Here is a 25,811-nt window from a genome sequence, read left to right as displayed (position 1 = left end):
CCCTTGGAATAAAAAAAATGCCAAAAACATAAAATAGTTTAATTAATTAATTACCACATTATATATGCAGTGCTTCCAGATGATACTATATATACTCTATATATTATCTTATTTCATTAGATTTTGGTTAAAAACGAATACCATCTGACTTTATCAACTGGATTTAGGAACTACTAATGCCTTCAGCAACAACAGTAATGACTGCCTTTAGCAACTACTAATGCCTATATCGGGGAAGTGCATTGCAAAGATGCTCTTCATCCTGTTGCTCTTTAGAGTCCTTCTTACAAGGGAGTTTGGGAAAACCACGTACAGAGACATTTGTTGCTTAAGAGAGTCTCTCAAGTCTCCCTTTAGAGCTAAAGAGAGACTTGAGAGACTCTCTTAAGCAACCCTCTTTCCCCTGGTAATGGCGATGCTGATGACAATGAAAAATAAATTTTACTGCCTGTGAGAGTGCTTGTGGCTCGACTCTCCTGCTCCAGTGTCGGATTAAAACCTAGCCATTCCCAATATTAAAGGGCTGATGACACGAACATGACTCTATGCAATTTCTTAAATAAACTATACAACACGGCAAACATGTTAGATTTCTGTTATAATTACGTGAAAAGAAGCTGTTGTTACGCGAATATCCAACTTTTAATTGCACAGCGCAAGAAAACTGGGTCCGTGGCTCGCGGCCATGTTGTGACGTCAGCGGAAGAACACGCTGCGGTTCACTGGCTGTTCTACTCAATGGAAATGGCGCATGAAAACGCCAGTGAACTCTCTAGTGCTAGCTCTTCCTCTTCTGGGAGTCTAGAATTGTGTTGATCTCTTCCGAATAGAATCTATGATAGCCTACCCTCTTTACCCTTTGCCTCTCGTTGCTAGGCGGCAGTTACATGAAAGCCACAAGCTTTCACAAGCAAATACATGACTGATATCATGCCGACTTTATGATTACATTTATGATTATCATGTAGAATCTATAGCTCTACGTACCTTTATCTTATGTCGTTTCACAACACATGTTCTGACAGGAGGACTGTCTTTTGGATCCAGCATAGCTACTAGTAGACCCCCCTCCGGAATACTGGCAGTGTTGCCAGATTGGGAGGTTTCCCGCCCAGTTGGGCGGTTTCAAGTGCATTTTGGTGGGTTTTGAACATATTTTGGGCTGGAAGACTTCAGCAGTATCTGGCAACAGATACTGCTGACGTTTTCCAGCCCAAAATATGTTCAAAACCCACCAAAATGCACTTGAAACCGCCCAACTGGGTGGGAAACCTCCCAATCTGGCAACACTGTGTAGGCACTGCTGATGGTAGTAACACACGTTTGTGCTGAACTGAACACCCAAGAGATTCCTTTAAGCTGGGAAAGGTGTCAAAACAATCCAAATCGAAGTGTTCAGAGCACAGAATGGATGTTGGTGAGGGCTCCCACTTGTCACGAGTGTGCCTGACTTGCTTCACCCACTTCGCATGCAGCTCGGGATCTCTGGGAAACTTGAATAAACTTACCCCATCCTTGTGGGTTTTGGAGCAAAAGCCAGCAACAGAACGCAAAGGCATAATAACTATATATATAATTATTATGCCTTCGCGTTGTGTTGCTGGTTTTGATATAAAATGTATAATAATAATAATGACAAACTGAACACCTGTCGCATCAACAACAAACTGGTAAGTTAGGAGGAAGGTTCTTTCGCTGACGTCATATAGCTCCTCCTCCTCCTTCATCTCCTGGGTGCTCTAACCCTGTCAAATTTGCCCAAATGGCCGCGTTTTTTTATCATAACTTGTAAAATAGGCACCTTCGTGAATTAATATATGGATCATCGGGAATTACTTTTTATGTTATAAAACATCGCCAAAGATGTCAAAAATGTGTCATCAGCACTTTAATATTTCTAATATCATTTTAGACTGAAAAGTCACCTGTCCCTCAGACATGCCAGAACACAGTCTTATCACCCAGACTGCCCTTCCAGAGGTTCCAAATTGCTGAGTTGGAAGGAAAAACACAACCTCCTTTGTTTCAAACACCATGCTGATTCCTGCAGTCTTTTTATCTATACCAAGCTAATTTACAACTTTGGCAAACACAAGATGTTTATGTTAAACCCAGTCTGAATGGCACCTTCCTTAGTAGATGTTCTTCTAGAGACAATGATTTATAGCCCCTACTGACCTCAAGCTGATGACCTCTGGACCCTCACAAAAACCTCAGAACAAGAAATATTTTATTCTTATTAATGAAACAGCCACTTAATCAATTCAACTGACGTTTTCAACTACCTTAGCATTTTATGCTGAAATGATCGTTACCTCAATGAACAATTATTTGCATGAACACCCACCCACACACACCATGAGGTCAACATGTGCCAGGACAAAGAATGCTTTTCCCTGGGTCAGAGAAATGTGTTTAAGAATGAAACTAATCTGTATTCTTCATCTGTATGTTTGTCTAAAGGTTATAACAATTAGCATTTTAATTAATGTGAATGTGTTTTGCCCATTTTTAGTCTAAAGTATTTTTATGCCGAATAACTAATAATTTGTGAGTGGATATAAATTACTAAAGTGTGTTTGATGTCATTGTGAAGGTCTGAGTCTTCCCAGTATAAATCTCATATGTAATTTGAATGTGTGTTTATTGATAAGTTTTATAACCAAGTATAAAACTAGTTAAAAAAAAAACGTGCCCCTGGAATGGCTGGATCACATACCCCTAGACCATCTCCCAAGGGTGGGGTCAAAAGCCCATTGGCCAGATCACTGTTTTGCATTATTAAGTATGCATGACTAGCTCAGAACAAAACTATCATGCACACTCAAATCTTTGAGCTCATGTTTCCATGTATGAACTTCCAAGCTACAATCAAAGAAACTTGGAGCTCTTTGTTGTTTACCATCGAGACAAACCTCCAATGCTGCAAATGCACTACCTGCAGCTACAATATAAAGATTAACCATCCAGGAAACTTGGAGCTCTTTGTTTAATGGAAGCCTCACTGACCTATTCTATGAATCTCCAATTCAAGAAACTTTTAGCTCTTCATTGTTTACATTGAGACAACCCTCCAAGCTGCAACACAAAGATTCACTGCTGCCACCTGGAACACAAAGACTCACTCTTCAAGAAACTTTAGACACAAGACCCATGGAACTCTTAAAACCTCAAGATGACATTAAATGCTCCAGCAGCAAGCTCCTCTTCAAATTAGCATGAGAACCTCCAGACAAAAATGCACAAGTAACAAACTTCCACACAATCATTTGATAACTTGGATGCTTTTTGGTTGTTTTCTCTATAAATTCCTCTACATAAGTTGTTACTCTGTTTAAATCTACCAGCATTGTGCTGTGTTGGGTCTCAGGCTTCTAACTGGTAAAAACAGTAACTTAGCCTTATCATAAAATCGAGCTTTCATAATTTCATTTTCACAATCGATCCATTCCTTTCATATTTTTGTGTTTGTGCTTTTTTTTTTAAAGTGTTTGTGTCTTACTTGTTTCGTAGTTTAGGAATGTTATACTGTATAGGTCTTAAATATTTGTGACTCAGTGTCTCATGATTTTAGTCCCTAGATTACTTGCTTTTCAGTATTAATTTTTCCCCTAAGTTACAATGGAACTCTCTTTGACTGTGCAGTTATGCCGCTTTTCCACTACAAACGCGGCTGAGCCGTGCCGTGCCGAGTCGAGCTGAGTCGGGCTGAGCGGGGCTATTGAAGTTGCATTTCGACTACAACCGCGCTGAACCGTGCTGGTTGGAAGTGGGTGGACACATTGGGTGGAGTTAGCGAAAGTGGGTGGACGTCATGTGATGTCGTTAAGCAGCGCAAACAGTGACCTCAGTGACAGTGGCGGAACAAGTCAGAGCCGGGCCGGGGGCGGGGCAAATGACCGGGCCCTTTATTAAAGCTTATCATAACATCATTTTAGGCTACAAAATGTCCGCAACTGCGGTGTTTACCAATTTCAACACTACCGGGTGCAACTATGTTATTTAGTACATCAAGTCCTTCAAACGAACATGTAACTCAGAAACAAAAAACATTAGGATACTGTACATGGCTCATAATAAAACATCAATAGCCTATACTGCGCACATTATTTGAAGGGCATACGAATGAGCGCTCAGAGTGGTGACAGGAAGAGTCAGAAATAAAAGGAGGGCGGTGCAAACCTCACTGAATGCACTGTGTTTACCAATTTCAACACTACGGGGTGCAACTATGTTATTTTGTACATTAAGTACTTCAAACGAACATGTAACTCAGAAACAAAAAAACATTAGGCGACATACTGTACATGGCTCATAATAAAACATCAATAGCCTACTGCGCGCATTATTTGAAGGGCAAACGGCGAGCCTTGCGCTCCGCGAACTCGTCCACGATGCTCTGACTGATTCAGTGAGCTTTTAAGCGGTAGTCTCACGACCCGAATAGTAAACAATAAACATGGAGGACATGGAGTCGTTAGTGTTGCTGGTCTTGGTGCTGTGGCTTGTTGTCACCGACAACGCGGACAGATACTGGCAAGAGCGTATAGATGAGGCGAGGCGCATAAGGCTTCAGAAATTCTCGTAATTCGTAATTATTCTTCTTCCGGGTTTGCGGTGTTTACAGATCCCAGCGCGCTCGCGGGGCGTGTGTGGGCATGTGAGGACACGCCTCCTCACCAATCAGTGCACAGGGGAGTGTCTGCTCACGCCCCCAACCTCAGTCGGCTCGCTTTGGCTTGCTTCAGCCCCACTCCAAAACGGTGCGAGTTTTAGGGGCTAAGCAGGGCTGAAACGAGCTGAGTCGTGCTGGTTTTTGGTAGTCGAAACGCGAGCCGTGTCGGGCTGAAGTGAGCTGAAGCGAGCTGAAGCGAGCTGAAAAAGGGTAGTGGAAAAGGGCCATTAGAGGAGTTTTGTTTCAGTCTTATTTCAGACACCTATTTATAATTAATTTCAGTGGACAGAATAGCTCCCATTTAGAAGATGTAACAATTCTGTGTTACTATTTGAGTTCCCCTTTAATTTGAGCTAAATTTATTTACACCAGCAACAGCCTGTGGAGCTCTGGAGAAATGACATGCTCACCTCAAAGCCCGCCTATGACCCAGCATTCAGACAACTCAACTCAGTGTTCATCTCCCCGCACAAGCTTCAAGCTTGGGGCTCCTGCCCCTCACCAAATGTACCTTAAGATCCCTTCACAACCTTTTTTACCTACTCTGAACAAAACCATACATAAAAGAGCACTATGCATGCCTTATTCTTGGGTCCTGTGCGTGTGCAGCCGTGAGTTGCCACACATTTTATAATTTCACTTGTGGTTGAGATACATGCAAAAAAAAAACATTCCAGGTCAGAAAAGCTTTTATAAGTATACATAGTAGAAAATATCAAACTTTTATAATCTGAATGGTTTTCCCATGCTGATACACAAATGCTATGTCAGTCTTAATATTTTGCCATTAGCTATTCTTGAACTATTTGAAGTACAGTCATGGCTTTGGTCTTTTCTTAAACGTAACACTGAAAATGTTTTTTTTCTGAAACTTTTTCTGAAATGTTTTGCCCTCAACAGTCGGAATCACCATAAGTGCAACTGGCATTAAAAGGGCATATTCTGGACCAATTTCTTTTTTTTTTTAATATGAAAGTATGTCCCTTTACACACTCATCCAGAAGGGTAAATTTTGCACAATGCCATCTGTCTACAGCAGAAAAAAATAAAACAACAAAACGTGTCTGGAAAAATCCCAAGGGAGTCTAGAGCCAGAATCATGACGTTATCTGTGGAAGCGCCAGCAGGCTGCATGAGCTTTGCATGGTTTAAGTGCACAGCCTGTGTAGACCAAGCTTCTCTCTAATTGTCTGGTCTTTTGGGAAACAATGAATACTAATCCCATCAAGATTGGTGTTGCTACACCCTCCTATGATACATCTGTTAACCATTTTAATAATTATGCGATAACGTTGAAGAAATTTGCAGAAAACCACCAGGTCGTTTTCTCAAACAAACTGGTGCTGATGTAGGATTCAGAGGGAGGCATCCCGCACATGACGTCACGAAAATCAGTGTTTGCCGGGAAATCCAAATGCCAAGTTTTTTCAGAGGTGGACCAATTCGCCTCAAATGGCTTGATTTCAACTCAATTTTTCTGGTATTGCGCAAGGTAAAAAAAATTGCACAAAATGCAGAATGTGACAGATATTTGACCAAAGTTTAATATAAAATAGGAGAATTACATTGATCTTGCTCCTGAATTTACCCGTGATATGCCCTTTAAGTAATAGAAGTTTGAACATGCTAAAATAGGTTTTTCTTTGCATCTTTTATATATATATATATATATATATATATATATATATATATATATATATATATATTTATTTTTTTTTTACAAATAGATGCCTGCAGATGGCTATAGCTGGGACTTTTTAGCTGGAAAATACACCCGGGACCTGCTGTTCATTCCTCTTACAGTGCTCCTTAACCATGGAACTTCAGGCATCTGCCTTCCCATCTGAAAGCTTCTGTGTAGCTTTGGTCATCACACTCTTAACAGGAAAGGCATGGGAGTAAGGAACAGCTGTTTGGGATGCCAGGGCACCCTGCTGTTCAAGTTTCAGGGAGTTCACTGAGGAGATGCAGAAAGTTTTTGACCGTTCCACTAAGGGCAGGGAGACAATGAGACAGCTGATGGGGCTGAAGTAAGGTACTCATTCAGTTCATGATTACACCATCAAATTCCCGACTCTTACTGCAGCAGTTGACTGGAACATTAGTGCCTTGTATGACACCTGCTTTCTTGGGCTAAATCATGCCATCTTGGATGAAATTGCAGCTCATGACCTTCCTGACCACCTGGACGGCTTGGTAGACCTGGCCGATTGGGTGGACGCTTGCCTTCTGCTGTGCAATCAGAGAAGGGATTGGAAGTGGAGCTGAAGGGTGGAACTCAGGACCATCTTCTCTCCATTGAATGGTGCCATCCCCAGTGAGTTGGAGCCCATGCAATTAGGCAGAACCTGGGTAACCCCAGAGGAAAGAAGATGCCATCAAGAAACTATTTCCTGTTTTTACTGTGGACAGTCTGGACATTTCATCTCCCACTGCCCAGTGGCCACCCACAAGTAGATGCGGGGATACAGGTGGGTGTCTCTACACACACTTCCCCTGCTGCAAGGTCAATGTTGGCCATCCATCCATTATCTGTAGCCACTTATCCTGTGCAGGGTCGCGGGCAAGCTGGAGCCTATCCCAGCTGACTATGGGCGAGAGGCAGGGTACACCCTGGACAAGACGCCAGGTTATCGCAGGGCTGACACAGAGACAAACAACCATTCACACTCACATCTACAGTCAATTTAGAGCCACCAATTAACCTAACTTGCATATCTTTGGACTGTGGGGGAAACTGGAGCACCCAGAGGAAACCCACACAGACACAGGGAGAGCATGCAAACTCCACACAGAAAGGCCCTCACCGGCTGCTGGGCTCAAACCCAAGACCTTCTTGCTGTGATGCGACAGTGCTAACCACTACACCACCATGCCGCCCAATGTTGGCCATTGAGATTTCATTCCAAAACAAGGTCCAGTCTGTTCAAGCCCTCATTGATTCTGGTACAGACCAGAGCTTTATCAGGACTTCCTGGGTGGAGGAATTGGGCATCCCCTTGCATCAGCTAGGTTGCCCCCCTGTTACCAGAGCTCTGAATGGGGCTGAACTCAGTCCCATGCCTCTGACCCAGTTACTTTGAAGGTTTCAGATAATCACATCGAATCAATTTCGTTCTACACCATGAATGACTCCCTTGAGTTTATGGTCCTTGGCCTTCCCTGGTTACATCTCCATAAGCCCCACATTAACTGGAATGATGGGACCATTCTCTCTTGGAGTACTCGCTGCCTGGCCTCCTGCTTATCTTCCACTCAGACTGCTCTGGCCCCTCTTGTCACCAGTCCTGATGAGACAATAGATCTTTCCAATGTGTCCCCCCAAATATATGGACCTTCATTTGGTGTTCAGTGAGGCTTGCGCCACCTTGCTTCCTCCACATTGGCCTTATGATTGCGCCATAGAGCTATTACCTGGAACCACTTCTCCCAAGGGTTGTTTCTACTGTATTCCCTTTTCCCCCTGGAGCAGGAGGCTATGGACAAATACATCTCAGAATCTCTAGTGGCTGGCATTATTCATCCATCATCCTCTCCAGCTGGGGCAGGGCTCTTTTTTTGTGGAGAAGAAATACAAATCCCTCAGGCCCTGCATTGACTATTGGGGACTTAATGCTACCACTGTCAAGAACTGCTATCCCCTACCACTCACATCCACTGCCTTTGAGTTACTTCAGGGGCTCAGTTTTTTTTTACCAAGTTGGACCTCCGCAGTGCCTACCACTTGGCGCAAATAAGAGACGGAGACGAGTTGAAGATGGCATTTACCACTTCTATGGGCCACTATGAATATATAGTTCTTCCATTTGGGCTCACTAATGCCCCTGCTGTCTTTCAAGTCCTGATCAACAGTGTCTTATGAGATTTTGTTAACCGGTTCACCTTTGTTTATCTTGACGATATCCTCATCTTCTCCCCCACATTGGAGGTCCATCGGTTTCATGTCAGACAGGTCCTGCAGTGACTTCTTGAGAACCAACTCTTTGCTAAAGCAGAGAAGTGCAAGTTTCACAAGTGCACCTTGTCCTTCTTGGGCTTTGTGATTTCCCCTGGGATGGTCCAAATGGACCCCAACAAGGTCAAGGTGCTCTCTGTGTGGCCTGTTCCCTCTTCCCATAAGGAGCTGCAGTGCTTTTTGGGGTTTGCTAACTTTTATCAGAGGTTTATCATCAAGAACTACAGCACCATTGCCGCTCTCCTGACCAAACTCAAATCTTCCAAGCACCCCTTCTTGTGGACCGACCATGCTGAGAGTGCCTTCTCTTCTCTTCTCTTCTCTTCTCTTCTCTTCTCTTCTCTTCTCTTAAGAGCAGATTCACCATGGTGCCAGTTCTCATCATCCCAGACCTTGCCATTCAGTTCATCCTCAAAGTGGATGCGTCAGACACAGGCGTTGGGGCTGTCCTGTCCCAGAGGTCAGCCTTGTATAGCAAGGTGCACCCCTGTGCATTTTTCTCTCATTGCATGACTCCAGCAGAATGCAACTATGGCATTGGTGATTGAAAACTACTAGCTATTGAGCTGGCCCTGGAAGAGTGGAGGCACTGGTTGGAGGGGACTGATCATAAGATCATCATATAGACTGATCATAAGAACCTTGAGTACCTCAGGTCTGCTAAACACCTCAAAGCGTGTCAAACCAGGTGGTCATTGTTTTTCTCCCACTTTAACTTTGTGCGCTCCTTTAGACCAGGCTTTAAGAACATCAAGTTAAATAGCCTTTCCAGGCAGTTTCCTCTGAACTCTCAGCAAGGTACTGCTGAGCCCATCTTCCCTGCCCATTGTCTCATGGCCACCACCCAGCTTGACATAGAAACTGCTGTTCAAAATGCCCTGCCCAGATCCAGGACCAGGTAATGGTCCACCCAACTGTCTGTATGTGCCTCCTTGCGTATGCTCCTAGGTGCTTCAGTGGGGTCACAGCTCCCCCCTAGCCTGCCACCCCAGGGCAGCCTGGACCCTTGTCATCCTCAGGCAATGCTTCTGGTGACTGACCATGCGGTGAGATGTTAGGACCTTTGTGGCAGTCTGTGATGTCTGTTCCAGAAACAAGATAAGCAACCAACCTGCTACTGGACTATTAAGACCCTTACCTGTACCTCGGCATCCTTGGTCCCACATTGTGGTGGATTTTGTCACTGGCCTTCCCAGCACCAAGAGTAATACTTGCATCATGACAATTGTCGATCGTTTTTCTAAGGCTACTTACTTTGTTCCCCTCCCTAAGCTGCCTTCAACTAAAGAGATGGGAGAACTGTTTATCAACCATGTGTTCTGGATTCACGGTCTGCCTATGGACACTGTGTCTGACAGAGGTCCTCAGTTCTCCACTCACTTCTGGAAAGAGTTCTGCAAGCTCATTGGGGCCACTCCCAACCTCTCTTCAGGTTACCACCCCCAGACTAATAGGCTGATGGAGCATACCAATCAGAAGCTAGAGGTCGCTTTACAATGTCTAACATCCCATGATTCTTCCTCCTGGAGCCAGGTGCTTCCTTGGATTGAATACACTCACAACAGCCTCTTCCCATCATCCACCAGACCGAGTCCCTTCCACTGTTGCCTCGGTTACCAGCCCCCTCTTTTCCCCAAACAGGAGGAGGAGGCATCTGTTCCTTTGGCTCAAGCCTTTAACCAACGCTGTCACAGAGTGTGGGTGCATGCCAGATGTCACCTGTTATGCACCAATCACGTATACAAGAGGATGGCAGATCGACATTGCAGGCCGGCTCCTGTCTACCGCCTAGGACAAAAGGTTATGTTGTCCATGGCCAATCTCCCTCTCAGGGTTCCCTCAGGTAAGCTGGCCCTCCGGTTTGTTGGCCCCTTTCCTATTTCTAAGGTCATTAACCCCATGACTGTGAGATTGGCATTGCCCAAGTCTATGCAGTGCCTCCACCCATCCTTTCAAGTTTCCCAACTGAGACCCATGGTCTCCCCCCCCCCCCCCCAAGGCTCCTCCCCCTCCCAAGATTGTTGATGGAGGGGAGGCCTACACAGTCAGGAAACTACTAAAGGTCTGTCAATGTGGTTGGGGGTTACAGTATCTGGTCAACTGGGAGGGCTATGGCCCAGAGGAGAAGTGTTGGGTGTCTGCATGTTTCATCCTTGACCCTGTGCTCATCAGGGATTTCCACCACAAGAACCCAGGATTTCTGTCTAAGACGTCCAGAGGTGTCCATGGGGGTGGGGGGGTTTATGGTCACGATCCAGCCCGGAACTTCCAAATCCTGACCTGCACCTTTGCGCTCCATTCCATGTTTTCCCTGTTCTTCCCGCGCTGTGCTAGCACACCTGCTACACATTTGCCATTAGCCACTCTATAAACACACTGAAGAGAATTACACAACTCAGACAAATACTCGCCGTAAGTTTTATGAAGTTCACATTCAGTTTCCCGACTTAGATTACATTTTTTGGACTAAGGTTTTTGCCTACCGATTTTGGGGATTTGGGACTTTGACTCAGGACTCTGCTTGTTCTAGCTCCATTTTTCTCCTGGGATTATTGTCATCTGTTACTCTACTCTGTCTTCCTGGGATTTTGCTAATAGATTTTCACACTATGATGCTGTGCCTACTTCCTGCCTGTTCTCCTCATGAGCTTACTCATCAAGTACGCCTCAGTTCATTTCTAGTAGTTACTCATTGGGTTCAATCTGTTCCTGTGGCCTCCAGGTCGTGACATGAAGGCATGTATTGGGATTTTAGAGAGACATATGTTGCCATCAAGGCAACGCCTCTTCAGGCCAATTGAGAATGCAAGGGCGCAGATGGCACGGGGGACGGGGGGGGGACATGTCCCCCCCAGATTTATAGTGACCCCCATCTGTCCCCCCCACCCACCGTCCCTATGTAAGGCGCCACACATAGGTAGAAAAAGTGAGGATTAATGTTCCGTTAGTTAGGCTAACTTACACTGCAGCACAAAGTTGAAATGGCAGCAGCAGCAGCCTTGTCTGTGATCAATCCACATTTTCCCCTTCTTGAATCGGTGTACGCTGGAGCAGATCCTTGCAGAGTTGGGAAAGCAAGGTGTTCATTTTCCACGTGATTCTGGGTTAATAACACTGCACAGCTCATCCATTTGATAGCAGCGGTGTTTCTGCTACGACTAATGGTGCGTTCAGTTGTACTCGTAAGTCGGAAGTTTGAAGTCAGAAAAGCATTGAAATCTAACATCTACCAGCATAAACGTTGGGGTTTTCGTTTCATTTCATTAACTGTCCATTTTTTTAAATTCCATGTTTCATGATGTCCCAGTTTTTAAACTGGGAAGCGCTCAGTTCTGAGGTTATGTTGTTCGGAGCTCCAAATTCCGACTTCCAATATAAATGTAACGCACCATCTCGACCCCGGGGTCCTAAGGGGAGCTGGGGACTTTGCCTGTCGCGGTAACCATAGTGATCATAAACAACTGTCTAATGACCAAGCTGGTGATCTTTCTGCCACATTAAGCCAGAGAAGAGGGAAAAAAAATCACAGCGTTTCAAGAGCCAAAAGATGTAAATATCCTTTGCCTGTTGCCTTTCCCAGATGTGACAAATACTTGTTTTGTAATGTTGAGTAGCTAGTCTGATAATAATAAGAAGGAATTTGGACTTACCTGAAGTAGGCTAAATGTAAAATAACAGCATTCTAGGCTGTAGGTGAATATCTTTTAATGTTGTTATTTTTATGTATAGTTATTTTAGTAAGCAGCAACTGTTAACTGAAATTATGAGATTCAAGATGTTAACATTGTCCTCCTGGCCTGCAGGCAATCCCTGGTAGGGTCAACAATGAAAAAACAAAAAACAATTACAGCGTTTTTTTCAAAAACCGAGCAATGTTGACCAGGTAGGCCTTTGTCTACCAATGTTCATTCAGTTAGAAAACTCACAGTTCGAATGTATATTGAAGCTTCAGTACACACACACACACATACATATATATATATATATATATATATATATATATATATATATATATATATATATGCATTTACACAAAATGGAATCATTTGCTGACAGCTCAGTCCCCCCCAGTTCAAAAATCCTATCTGCACCCCTGTGAGAATGTATGGTGCATCATGAAGAGGAGAAATAGACAAAGGTGACCATGGACTTTTGAGCAGCTGAAGTCTTATATCAAGCAAGAATGGGTAAAAATTACAATTGCAAAACTTTAGTATCCTCAGTTCCCATATGACTAGAAAGTGTTATAAAAAAGAAAGGTGATGGAACGCAGTGGTTATGATGCCTCTGTCCCAACTTTGAATGTGTGGCAGGCATAAAATTCTAAATTAATTTATATTTACAAAATACAATGAAGTTGTTCAGTAAAACTATTGAAAATCTTTTCCTTATACTTTTGTCAGTTATGAAAAAAGTTCACATGAATTAACAAACCACAGATTTTTTTTTTGCATTTTGGAAAATATCACAGCTTTTCTGGAAATGGGGTTTGTTTGTGTGTGTGTGTGTGTGTGTGTGTGTGTGTGTGTGTGCATACACACATACATACACACACACACACACACACACGAGGGTAAGTCAAAAAGTTCTAAGACAAATGAAAAAAATCTTTATTTATGAAAATAAAGCTATTTCTCTACATATCCTCCATTTAAGTCTAAACACTTCTGTAAGCGATGTTTCCATCAGATAATTTGTATTCCTTTTTATGAATTCCTTTTGAAATTATAACATCTGTCTTAGAACTTTTTGACTTACCCATGTGTCTCTCTCTCTCATATATATATATATATATATATATATATATATATATATATATATGAGAGAGAAATCCTTATGGAAACATAGGACCCTTTGGACCCCTGGTGGACACCAGAGGCTCTGCACCTAGGAGGAATATTGCTGAGATGAGTGAAAAAGCAACTGTTTCTGCTGCCCGATGGTGCCACTGGTTGCCTACTGATATACCAGTTTACTTTCCTGAACCCCAAACCCTCATTTTCCGCTTTGTGTACACTTTGAAAACAATTACAATTTCCAGAGGTGGACAGTAATGAAGTACATTTAATTGAGTACTGTACTTAAGTACACTTTGAGTATCTGTACTTTACTTGAGTATTATTTGGTTTTTTTGTTTTGTTAAACTTATGACTTTAACTTCACTACATTTGAAAGGCAAATATCATACTTTTCACTCCATTATATTTCTGTCAAAGTCCTCGTTACTATGAAGCAGCTTTGAAAGTGGATGTTTTTTTCTTTTCTTAAACATGATTTTTTTTCCACAGGTGATGCTGAGGCAGCCTATCAGTAATCACTCGGGTCACGTCATGTCCATAGACTGTATAAAATCAAGTTCAGTGATTTCTCAGCAGCATTATTTGAACACAATCAGTTGATGGCAGAATGAAAGGAGGCGGTTCTTCTGGAGAATGCATGCACCTATGGCCATACCTAGAACCCATGTTTCAATTTTCTGAAAGAAATAAAGATTTAAATGTTTGCTTTGTTTGCTGAAAACGAACCACATCACAGCCTACAAAAACTTGACAACCAACCTGCGGAAGCATATTGAGGTATATAAATGTTTTATTCCAAGAGAAAGCTTGCAACGATGTTGTCTGTGCTTTTAAAGCTAGTGATAATGTTGCACTAGCTATGCAGTCTGGTTAGTCGAATGACTTTCTATGGATTTGCCTGTCAAGTTGCCATGGCCTTGTCCATGGCTAACGTTTACACATAGCTAGTTAACTTGTAAAAACGGAGTTACGCTAACATGAATAATGTTAACTTATCTGAAGTTCTTTCAGAAATATGTTTTAGCATAATCTTGCCAAATAAACAATGTAGAGATCTTTCTTTTCTAGTAGCATTAGCAACCCAACATGATTTCGAGTTTGAAAAGAATTTGCTAGCATGTCACGTGGAGTTTCACTGACTAGTTAGCTTAACATTAAACCACCATGATGGCACAGTGTGTGTTCATTTTGTGAATTCACATTTCTGTCTTTGGTAACAGCATTAGGTATTGTAAGTGTTGTGGCAATAATACAACGATGCATTGACAGAAAATTCACTTTTAATACCAAGTATTTTTAAAAGCAAGTACTTCGGTACTTTAACTTCAGTAAAAAATTTGACTGTACAACTTTCACTTGTATCGGAGTGACATTTGACCAGTGGGATCTGTACTTTGACTTAAGTAATTAAGTTGGGTACTTTGTCCACCTCTGACAATTTCTAGGCATGCTTTACACATGTGTTTCATGTATTTCCTAGGTGACGCAATGTGTATTCTTTACATGAAAAAAGAGGGGCATGCACTTCTTTTCAGCACAGACTCTCACTGGCTATTTTAGGCTGTGGACAGTACATGGAAGCCCGTACTGGGTCAAATGAGTTGTCAATTGAAAGGTCAATGTTCAGCCACCATTTTGATGCCAAGATACATAATTTGTTTTCATGCAAACTGGAGTTATGACTGAGAACATGTAGAAGATTTGGCATGTCTTCTGGCTAATCTGAAACGATACGATAGCAGTCCATTGGTATTTATTGATATAACAACATGTTTTACACTCAATATTTTACTGAATTGGACTTTCTGGACCTTTCCCAATGTAATAAGACTGTTTTTATCAGGATGTTATAGATCGGTGGATTACTATGAAACTTATAGATGAGTTACCCAAATTGTTACTATTATAGTTTAGTGACTGGTCAGCTGACAGAGGCATTGATTGTACCTCCTGTTGTGATTGTATCTTGAAATGGTTTGCATCAATTGAATCAAAAGAAACTTAGCTTTTCAAAGATATAGTGCATGAGTACCTACTTAACATATAATTTTTGTACTTTTTCTGACAACCCACATGTAGCCCCTGCGGGCCGTCAGAACTTTAGTCAAGTCAAGTTTATTTGTATAGTGCTTTTAACAATAAACACTGTCACAAAGCACATACATGTCAACCTTTGGTCAATCAAACCTGTATAACCAACCTCCAAAATCCGTATTTCCCTTATAAAATCCTTATAAGATGTAAATTAAAATAATTTACCTAAAATTTGAATGATAATTAACAATGATATATCCAAGTTACTTTTTATTCAATATTAATAACAATAAACCTTCAGAATGAATACAAAGCTCCAATGTTTGACAAAAACACAAAGTGTCACTCTAATGTTCTGAATTGTACTCCATGACAGCTTTTTAGCAGTCTGCACCAATACCTCACTAGGCTGCATGTCACAGCAAGTGTCTGTGTTGATCTTGCCGGAGTGCCCATTCAGAATCTTTTCAGTCGCTAGTGAAAGTCGCTCAGGTGGAAATACGCGTTTCAAACAAAATGTTACTTCCCGGTTGGCGGGATTCTTGCAATGCGGTGTGCCCATGATCAGAAGTGGAACGAAGTCTCGCTACCACAAGATAACGCGCGATTTCATAAGACTCTTTACTGGCTGTTTGTGCTTTCTGTGGTGTACAGTACGTTTGTAAATGTTATGCGCTCTTATCATCGTGGGAATTGATTATAGCTCTAAATAAATATTGAAGTTTTTTTTAAAGAATCCGTATAACTTTATTTGTACGCCCGTATACAACGTTTATTGAATCAAATCCGTATAAAATACGGACATTCCGTATAGGTTGACATGTATGAAAGCAGCTTTTCAAAATTTGAACGACTTAAAATATGAGCTAATTTTATCCCTAATCTATCCCCAATGAGCATGCCTGTGGCGATGGTGGCAAGGAAAAACGCCCTCAGACAACATGAGGAAGAAACCTCGAGAGGAACCAGACTCAAAAGGGAACCCATCCTCATTTGGGCAACAACAGACAAGATGACTAACATGAACAGTCCTAACATAAAGTCAGCTTCATTGATGCTATAAACCCCCCATGGACGGAAACCCAAGCGCAAAACCGTTCATGACAACCGCAGTCCCAAAGTCAGCAAGTCAACTGCAGTCCCCAGCCACAAAAGCACCACTGCAAGAGTCCAGAGCGTCCTCCAGGCGCGACCCCCAACTGTCAACATGGGGCCGTCCTCCACAGGAGTGATGCGATGAGACTCCAACCAGACACAGGGCACCAGGATGAATCAGACAGGTCCGAGGAGCAGAAGAGGTCAGCATCTCGATCCCAGGACCGACATGTAATTCAGAGGGACACATTTGGGGGGTGGGGGGGTGGAGGGGAGAGATTAAAATACAAAACAAAACACAGGTTGTTAGGTATGCCCAATATCATCTGAATAAGTAGGAACAGTATACATATTGCACTGAGTACAAGCAGGGACTCTGGCAACTAACTATGACAGCATAACTAAAAGGGGAGAGCCAGAAGGTAACACTGGCATGAGGAAGCCCCAGGACATAAAGCAGCAGCCACTACACCGTCAACAAACTCGAGTGAGCAAGTGAGTGGAGGACTGACAGCATCCATACATCCCAGTTTACCAAAACACTCTGTCTGAGGACCCTCCAGATCTACACCTTTACCTCATAAAACACCATTAACAAAAGGCTTGACTAAACAGATATGTTTTCAGCCTAGACTTAAACACTGAGACTGTGTCTGAATTCCGAACACTACTTGGAAGGCTGTTCCATAACTGTGGGGCTTTGTAAGAAAAAGCTCTGCCCCCTGATGTAGCCTTCACTATACGAGGTACCAGCAGATAGCCTGCACCTTTTGGTCCAAGTAGGCGTGGTGGGTCATAGAGGACCAGAAGTTCACTCAGGTACTGTGGTGCGAGACCATTCAGTGCTTTAAAGGTCAATAGTTGTACTTTATAATCAATACGAAATTTGATTGGGAGCCAATGCAGTGTGGATAAGACAGGGGTGATGTGGTCATATTTTCTAGTTCTAGTAAGGACTCTTGCTGCTGCATTTTGAACTAACTGGAGCTTGTTTATGCACTTATTGGAACATCCAGACAGTAAAGCATTACAATAATCCAACCTGGAGGTAACGAAAGCATGAACTAGTTTTTCCGTGTCATGTAGTAACGTTAAATTTCTTATTTTAGCCATATTTCTAAGATGATAGAAAGCTATCCGGGTAATGTTATCAATGTGAGTTTCAAATGAAAGACTGGGGTCAATAATCACTCCGAGGTCTTTTACTGCTGCACGTGAAGAAACAGAAAGGCCAACCAGAGTTACTGTGTAATCAGAAAACTTACTTCTAGCTGCATGTGGTCCTAGTACAAGTACTTTAGTCTTGTCAGAGTTAAGCAGAAGGAAATTAATAAGCATCCAGTGTCTAATGTCCTTTACACATTCCTCAATTCTATTAAGCTGGTGTCTCTCATCAGGTTTTGCAGAAACATACAACTGTGTGTCATCAGCATAACAGTGGAAACTAATACAATGTTTACGAATAATATCCCCTTTAAGGGGTTAAAAGATATTATCAGGTGTGATGAACCCCCACTCATCCAGTTCAAGTGTCAAAGTTGATTGTGCTACCTTGTAGATGGCGCCAGTAATGAGTGTGTATCGGCTCATGGCAGAATTCTGGTAAAGGTAACAGGACCCACGTTCTCCACACTGTTCTTGCCACAGCAGACATGAGATGTCAGTCATTGAACCAAATGCTATTGGACCTGGGATGCTACCTGCAATGACACAGAAATGAGTTACAAACCAGAAAGCTTCACCACACAGAGTTGAAAACATTAACAAAAGATGACGACATTAGCAGTAGATTTTCATTCAGTTTACCTTTCTTGTTGTTAATGCTCTTTTATTCTGCCAAGTTATGCAATTTAACTTGCTGCTAATTTACCATTTTAACATGGATTCAGAGTTGCCTATGTAAAATCTAGCCAAATACCTCATCTCATTATCTCTAGCCACTTTATCCTGTTCTACAGGGTCGCAGGCAAGCTGGAGCCTATCCCAGCTGACTACGGGCGAAAGGCGGGGTACACCCTGGACAAGTCGCCAGGTCATCGCAGGGCTGACACATAGACACAGACAACCATTCACACTCACATTCACACCTACGGTCAATTTAGAGTCACCAGTTAACCTAACCTGCATGTCTTTGGACTGTGGGGGAAACCGGAGCACCCGGAGGAAACCCACACGGACATGGGGAGAACATGCAAACTCCACACAGAAAGGCCCTCGCCGGCCACGGGGCTCTAACCTGGCCCTTCTTGCTGTGAGGCGACAGTACTAACCACTACACCACTGTGCCACCCTAGCCAAATATCAACAAGACAATTTTCAATTCATTTTTATTTGTATAGTGCCTTTAACAATGGACATTGTCACAAATTTTCCAGAAATATATAAATTATGGATATAAATTTTAAACATTAATTTTTAAATGTATTCCTAATGATCAAGCTAGAGGTGACAGTGGCAAGGAAAAAATTCTGAGGCGATATGAGGAAGAAACCTTGAAGGAACCAGACTCATCTGGGTGACATCAAATTATGAGATTGTTTTTACAGTGCTCTCCATGATTACTGGCACCCTTTGTAAAGATTACTAAAAAAAAGGGTTAGAAAAAATATCAACTTTTTGGTGAAGTAGCTTCATCTCACACTGAAAAAAAAATGAGGAGAAACCTTAACTATGTAATAGGCGAGAGACCCAGGGCTACTAAAATGGAGATTGGCACCACCTGATGGGCTTTATGGCATGGGAAGGACTTTGATTTGAATGTAACTGAAGCATGTTTCCCATTTAAATTGTACATATTTTAGTTGATTGGAGTATGCAGGAATGTTCAAGCTATAATCCATGAGTTCCTGATTAACTGGGGTATAAATATGAGGTGAAACAGAGGCCAAATTCCTGTAGTCATTCATCAACATGGGAAAGATAAGAGAACACAAACCAAATGTTAGAGACATATTCCAAGAGACGTGTTAGAAGTGTGTTGAACTTCATAAGACAGGGAATGTTTATATAAAAATAATAGATACTCACCTGAAAATGACCATTTCTCCTGTTATGGCAATAATTAAAAAAAAAAAAAGTGGACACAAACTGGAACTGCTACAAACTTGCCTGGAAGAGGACTCGAGTTTATTTTGTCCCAATGGTTACTGTTGGCGAAATCCAAGAAAGACTAAAATCTTGGGGTTTCCAAGTCTCCAAAACCACCATCAGATGCCATTTCCATGCCAACAGATTATTTGGAAGGTACAGTGTCTTGCAAAAGTATTCATCCCCTTGGTGTTTGCCCTGTTTTGTCACATTACAAACTGGAATTAAAATGGATTTTTTTGGGGTTACCACCATTGTTGTTTGATTGTGACACAAACAATAATTAAGATGAAAAAACACAAATCTTGAGTGTGCATAGGTATTCACCCCCCAAAGTCAATACTTTATAGAACCAACTTTTGGTGCAATTACAGCTGCACGTCTCTTGTAGTATGTCTCTATTAGCTTAGCACATCTAGCCACTGGGATTTTTGCCCATTCTTCAAGGCAAAACTTCTCCAACTCCTTTAAGTTAGATGGGTTGCATTGGTGTACAGCAATCTTTAAGTTATGCCACGTTTTCTTAATTGGATGGAAGTCTGGACTTTGATTAGACCATTCCAAGACATTTAAATGTTTCCCTTTAAACCACTCCAGTGTAGCTTTAGCAGTATGTTTAGGGTCATTGTCCTGCTGGAATGTGAACCTTCATCCCAGTCTCAAACCTCTGGCTAACTCAAACAGGTTTTCCTCCAGAATTGCTCTGTATGTAGTGCCATCCATCTTTCCTTCAGTCCTGACCAGCTTTCCTGTCCCTGCAGATGGAAAATATCCCCACAGCATGATACTTCCACCACCATGCTTTACTGTAGGAATGGTGCTCTCAGGGTGTTGGGTTTGTGCCACACATGGCATTTCCCATGATGGCCAAAAAGATCAATTTTTGTCTCATTTGACCAGAGAATCTTCTTCCATGTGTTTGGGGAGTCTGCCACATGCTGTTGGGAAAACTCCAAACATGTTTTTTTATGCAATGACTTTTTTTCTGGCCACTCTTCCATAAAGCCCCACTCTGTGGAGCGTAAGGCTTAAAGTGGTTCTGTGGACAGACATTCCCATCTCTATTGTGGATCTTTGCAGCTCTTTCAGTGTTATCTTTAGTGTCTTTGTTGCATCTCTGGTTAATGCCTTCCTTGCCTGGTCTGCTAGTTTTGGTGGGAGGCCTTCTCTCGTCAGGTTTGTAGTGGTGACATATTCTTTCAATTTTGCTATAATGGATTTAATGGTGCTCCATGGAATATTCAAAGTTTGGGATATTTTTTATAACCCAACCCTGATCCATACTTCTTCACAACTTTGTCCCTGGCATGTTTGGAGTGCTCCTTGGTTCTCATGTTGCTTGCTGAGTAATGTTACAGAGTCAGGGTCCTTCCAGAACAGGTTGATTTATAAAGACATGTAACAGATTGTGTGACACTTTGCACACAGGTGGATCTTGATCAACTAATTATGTGACTTATGAAGTGTTGGTAACTCGCCAGCGCCCCCTATAACGATCCCACAATTTCCTTGCGCGCTCCACCCGGATGTGACGTGAAGTGGAACTGCTTTAACTGTATCGAGAGCGCCTCGATTCGCTCTCTCATGTTCTGACTACTGGAGTGGTCGGACGGACTGTAGGCACGCTCGCCTACAGTGTTGAGACTAACCGCTATTGTCTGAGAACAGCCTGTTCAAATTAGTTTCGGCCGAACTTTTGAACGACCCGCTAAGTTTCAGCGATATAGTGGTTTCGATTCTAAACCTTTGCAAAGTTTAACTACAGTTAAGTAGTTTTCACACGCTAAGAGGCATTTGCGGACAGCTTCGCTCCTCTCAGCCTTTTTCTCGTCGACGCATCACCGGAGGTTTCTCCTGAAGCACCGTGGGCCAGCTAGGCCTTCATCTCCCTGCTTCGTTAGCCGCGGTTGGACGCAACGCGCCGCTAACCTCCTCTCCTCGGACTGCGACCCTCAGCGCGGACATCGGAGAAAGAACTTCCATCGCATTGAGTAGGCACTTGGGCAAATTTTTAATTTGTAGCTTATTCAGATGGTTGTTAGGGTCATGTTTAAGCTTTGAGCTATTTAGCATACCCGCTCAGACACGGAAGGTGTTTGTTTGTTTTTATTGTTTGTTTGTTTGTTTGTTTTTATTGTTTGTTTGTTTGTTTTTATTGTTTGTTTTGGTTCTGTTTTTTTTTTTTCTTTGAACTTGTTAGACAGGGTATCTTGCATGATATCTTTCCTTAACTCCATTGCTAGCTTCCCTATCTGATTAGCAGCGCAGCGACAAGTTTGTTATTTTAAGCTCCGAGGCTAGACCGCTACAAGGCCTAGTTCTCTCCATCCAACACATATACACACTCTCTCACACTCTTTCTCTCTCTCTCTCTCTCTCTCGCGTTGAGTTCTTTGCCTAGATAGTCTGTTGGAAATTGTTGTTAAGTGCAGTGTTTGGATCCAGCTGTAGCGTGGTCAGATTCTCCTTAGCAACTTATTGCTAGCTACCTCAGGGTGATACGCTAGCTGGTAGGCTTGTGTTCTCGACTAGGCCTGCAGGCGCCATTTTTCCGACGCCATTTTGATACCTTCCTCATTGAGTTACCTGTGATACGACACCTAGGCACTGACCGCCATTTTGTTTAAGCATTGCCAGAGTGGCTAGCATTAGCATCTGCCCACAGATACCTACACAAAGCACACATTAGCCACAGAGCTAATCCTTTGTTCTATTTAGCTAACATTCCTTTGTTTTAGCTAACATTCCTTTGTTTTAGCTAACGACAAGCTAGGTCACACACACACACGCATCGGCTTGCCCTAGCCTCACACACACGCACACACAAGGGATTCTTTTCTTTTTTTTTCCTTCTATCTCTTTCTCTCTCTCTTTCCCTCAAATTTATAGTCCAGGTGTAATTGTTCCATTGTTTTGTCTTGTTATTACCTTTGCTGACATTGAATGTATTTTGAGTTTATTATTATTAGTGAGTAGTAGACAAATAAAAGCTAATAAAATTGAATTGCATTTTACTTGTTCCTGTTGTTTATTCACAAGGTCAACTATTTAGAACTCCTTTTTCCTTCAGAATTTAGCTTTTGTACACAACTGGGTTTCCCCTCTAATACAGAGCTACCATTAATCTTGAATGTAACCATTCATGGTGAGTATTAAGATTAATAATTTAAGATTTTATGAGACTGATCTTTATTTATAAATTGATTAATTTAATTATCAATTATTACATAATTTATAATTTAATTAATCCCAATTCAACCTACATTAAAGTGGTGCCCCGTGTGAGGATTAGTTTAATGACCTTGTGAATCTCTCAACAATAACTTGTAAACTGCTGTATACCCAAAATCAACTGCCAAGGTATAACACAGATGACTTTAATGGTGAATCATTAACAGTGTGTTAATCACAGAACTGAAATTCAGCTGCCAACCACAGTTAGCTGATAAACTGGTTTAATTGATTAGTACATTAGAGTAATATCTAATCCAAGTACTTAATTAATATTATTAATAATAATAATCATTATTGTTAACTAATTATTAATTGAGCTAATTAATACAAGTGAAACATTAGTGAAAACAAAGTAGCTAAGAAACCACATCAATTATTTAGCAACTTGGATTAAATTAAATTCTAACCTAATCAACCCCTAGTATTAATTTCCTTTAAGTTAATTAATACATTTCGAACAAAATGTCGCGTTCCCCATCAAGGGAGTCAGAAGGGCCCCTCCTCTCTCTCTTCGACGTTGTAGGTGATTTAGGCCAAGTCCTGGAGGATAGGAGAAATTACTTCTGTGATCTGGACCAAAAGGCTCGCTTTGATGAAATACACATAGCCGTTAGGGAACTTAAGGAGCGTACTATGACTCTCCCAGAAGGGCTACCCAAATTGTTCATGATCTACTATAAGGAAATGGAACATGTGTGTATGACCCTCGAACAAGAGAAAAGAACACTAAAACGACAACTGGCCGAAGCTCAAAGGAGAGCAGAAAGCGCGGAGAGTAGCCTCGTGGGCCTGAGAGCCACACAAGATGAACTAAAGCGCGAAATAGAATACCTCAGAGAAGAAGTGACGCAAGCACGTCGCTCAGATGAGGGATCGGCCAAACCCTCCCAAGAACAGAGTTCCGCTCTGGAGGAGGAAGAACCTGAGCTTAGAACGGTAGATCAGACACCGCACTCAAGCTCAACTCGCGTGAAAGTCGCGCGATCGCCACCTCGTGGCGCTGGGAGTTTTTACTTTACTCCCCACTACACCCCCTCGCGCTTCAATATCGCTGCAGCCTCTAGCCCGCAGAAAACGCCGCGCTACGTACCCTCAGACTCCTCTGACGGAGAGGCCGCCTCCAAGCCGAAACGCAGACATAGGCGATATGAGAGCAGCTCAAATAGCGAAGACAGCGAGGACCCCTACGGGTCAAAATCAAAACGCCTCGTCGCAGAACGCAAAACTAGGATCCGCCAAATCGACGTCCTTGCGAAAGACATAGAGCGTTTTGAGCCGGAAAATCATAGACACCGAAGCGTTAATGATTATTTCCGGGAAATCGAGCGTAGCCTCCTGGACCTGCCAGAGGCTACGTCGCATGAAAAGGCCAGACTAGTCTGGAAAACTTTAGGTAGTGGCGTACGAGCATTCGTTGAGACCTTACCGCAGTCAGTCCTCGACAACTACAAGAAGATACGCAAGTACTTGAAAGAGGAATACTCGTTGTACGAGGACGAGACTGCTGCGACGATGGGTGCCATTCTGATCAGACAGAAACGAAGCGAACACCCTCGCGAGTACTACCGTCGGCTCCGTGCAGCGTACTTTCAGGGCAGAAGCGAGCCCGGGCTAGAGGAAGATCGCAACTTCAAGTCCCTCTTCCTCCATAACCTTCACCCGTGCATCCGTAACCAAGTAACACTCGCGTGTCGCCAGCGCCCCCATACTATGAGAGAAATGCGTCGCACCGCACAACTAACGTGGGAGACGTTCGTCCGACCCACAGACCGCCACGAGGACGATCCCAGAGTCCTCAGCCTATATGAGCAGGAAGGTCAGTCCTTAGGCCTAGAAGGGGATGAAGCCCCAAACCGCGGGCCCCCTTGGGCGAACCCAAACCCCGGCCACCAGACGTCGAGTCAACCCAAAGGTAACTGGAAAGTTCGACAAGCTGGAGCCAAGGGGGAACAGGGCCCCAACGCCAAAGGGCAAGGTAACCGCAAACCTGGCAGTCACGGCCCTAAATCTCAGAATAGCGGACAGTCAAGGCCCCATCGCAACTCCTCTCGAAGGGAGCGGAGCCCTAAGCTAGCTACCGCTAAACAAGCCAACCAAGAGCCACTTGGGATGGCAGAACTGAGGGCTGAATTAGCACGGATTAAACAAGCCAACCAAGAGCCGCTTGGGATGGCAGAATTGAGGACCGAATTAGCACGGGTTAAACAACTGCTGAGCAATAAGAACAGGAAGGGTAAGCCGAGCAAGGACAGGGACGAACCGTCAGCATGACTAGGCCGGGACCCATCCCCACCACCACCGCGTGTCTACCTCGTGGGGTGGGGAAAGGACCCCTGCCCAATAGGCAGCGATGAGTTGAAACCACCCCCTCCGTTAGTGAAGCCTGACCCGCAGGATGCACCCCTGACGCAGTTTCTTGGAGATTTGGTTAGGAAAGGCAACGCCAAGCGTATCTATACCCCAGTTGTGGTAGAAGGCAACGTTTCCCTCCAAGCTCTCTTAGATACCGGGTCAGAAATCACCCTGATGTGTTCCAAAGTCTTCGCAGAGGTTTCTGATGCGCGGCGCGCGCAAGGTAGACCCATCAGAACCGAACGTTGTGACGTCAACTTGGTTAGCTTCACCCAGAATCAAGCCCCAGTAACAACCATTGCATGGTTAGAACTCACCTTCCAGGGCATGTCCATCACTCACCCCACTTACATCTGCTCTGTTGGGGTAGAACCGTTCCTCATTGGCCAAGACCTACTAGATAGGCTAGCGCCCCTCATTGACTGTCGTCGTGGGCAACTGTGGGCCCAGGTCGCGTCCCCACAGACCCCAGATCCTCGTCGTCACGATCGAGCCTGTTGCGATGAAGTTAGCGTGGAGGCTACTCCACCGATAGCTGAGTCAGGGCAGGTCCCCGAGAACCTCGAGACCACTCCGCTCC

The 25,811-nt window shown here is 43.2% G+C and overlaps 1 protein-coding gene across 1 annotated transcript in view; it reads right to left on the bottom strand.

Annotated features, from left to right (window-relative positions):
• The window catches only part of LOC132896173 (solute carrier organic anion transporter family member 4A1-like), an 83,585-nt gene that overhangs the window by 3,647 nt on the left and 54,127 nt on the right, over window positions 1-25,811 (bottom strand). The window contains exon 11 of the mRNA XM_060936888.1: window positions 18,110-18,258. Within this exon, the coding sequence (XP_060792871.1) occupies window positions 18,110-18,258 (149 nt within the window). The remainder of the gene's footprint in view (window positions 1-18,109; window positions 18,259-25,811) is intronic.

This window comes from Neoarius graeffei, chromosome 13 (assembly GCF_027579695.1).
Source record: "Neoarius graeffei isolate fNeoGra1 chromosome 13, fNeoGra1.pri, whole genome shotgun sequence".
NCBI lineage: Eukaryota > Metazoa > Chordata > Actinopteri > Siluriformes > Ariidae > Neoarius > Neoarius graeffei.
The sequence above is the reverse complement of the archived record's forward strand: the minus strand, read 5'-3'. Positions and strand labels throughout refer to the sequence as shown.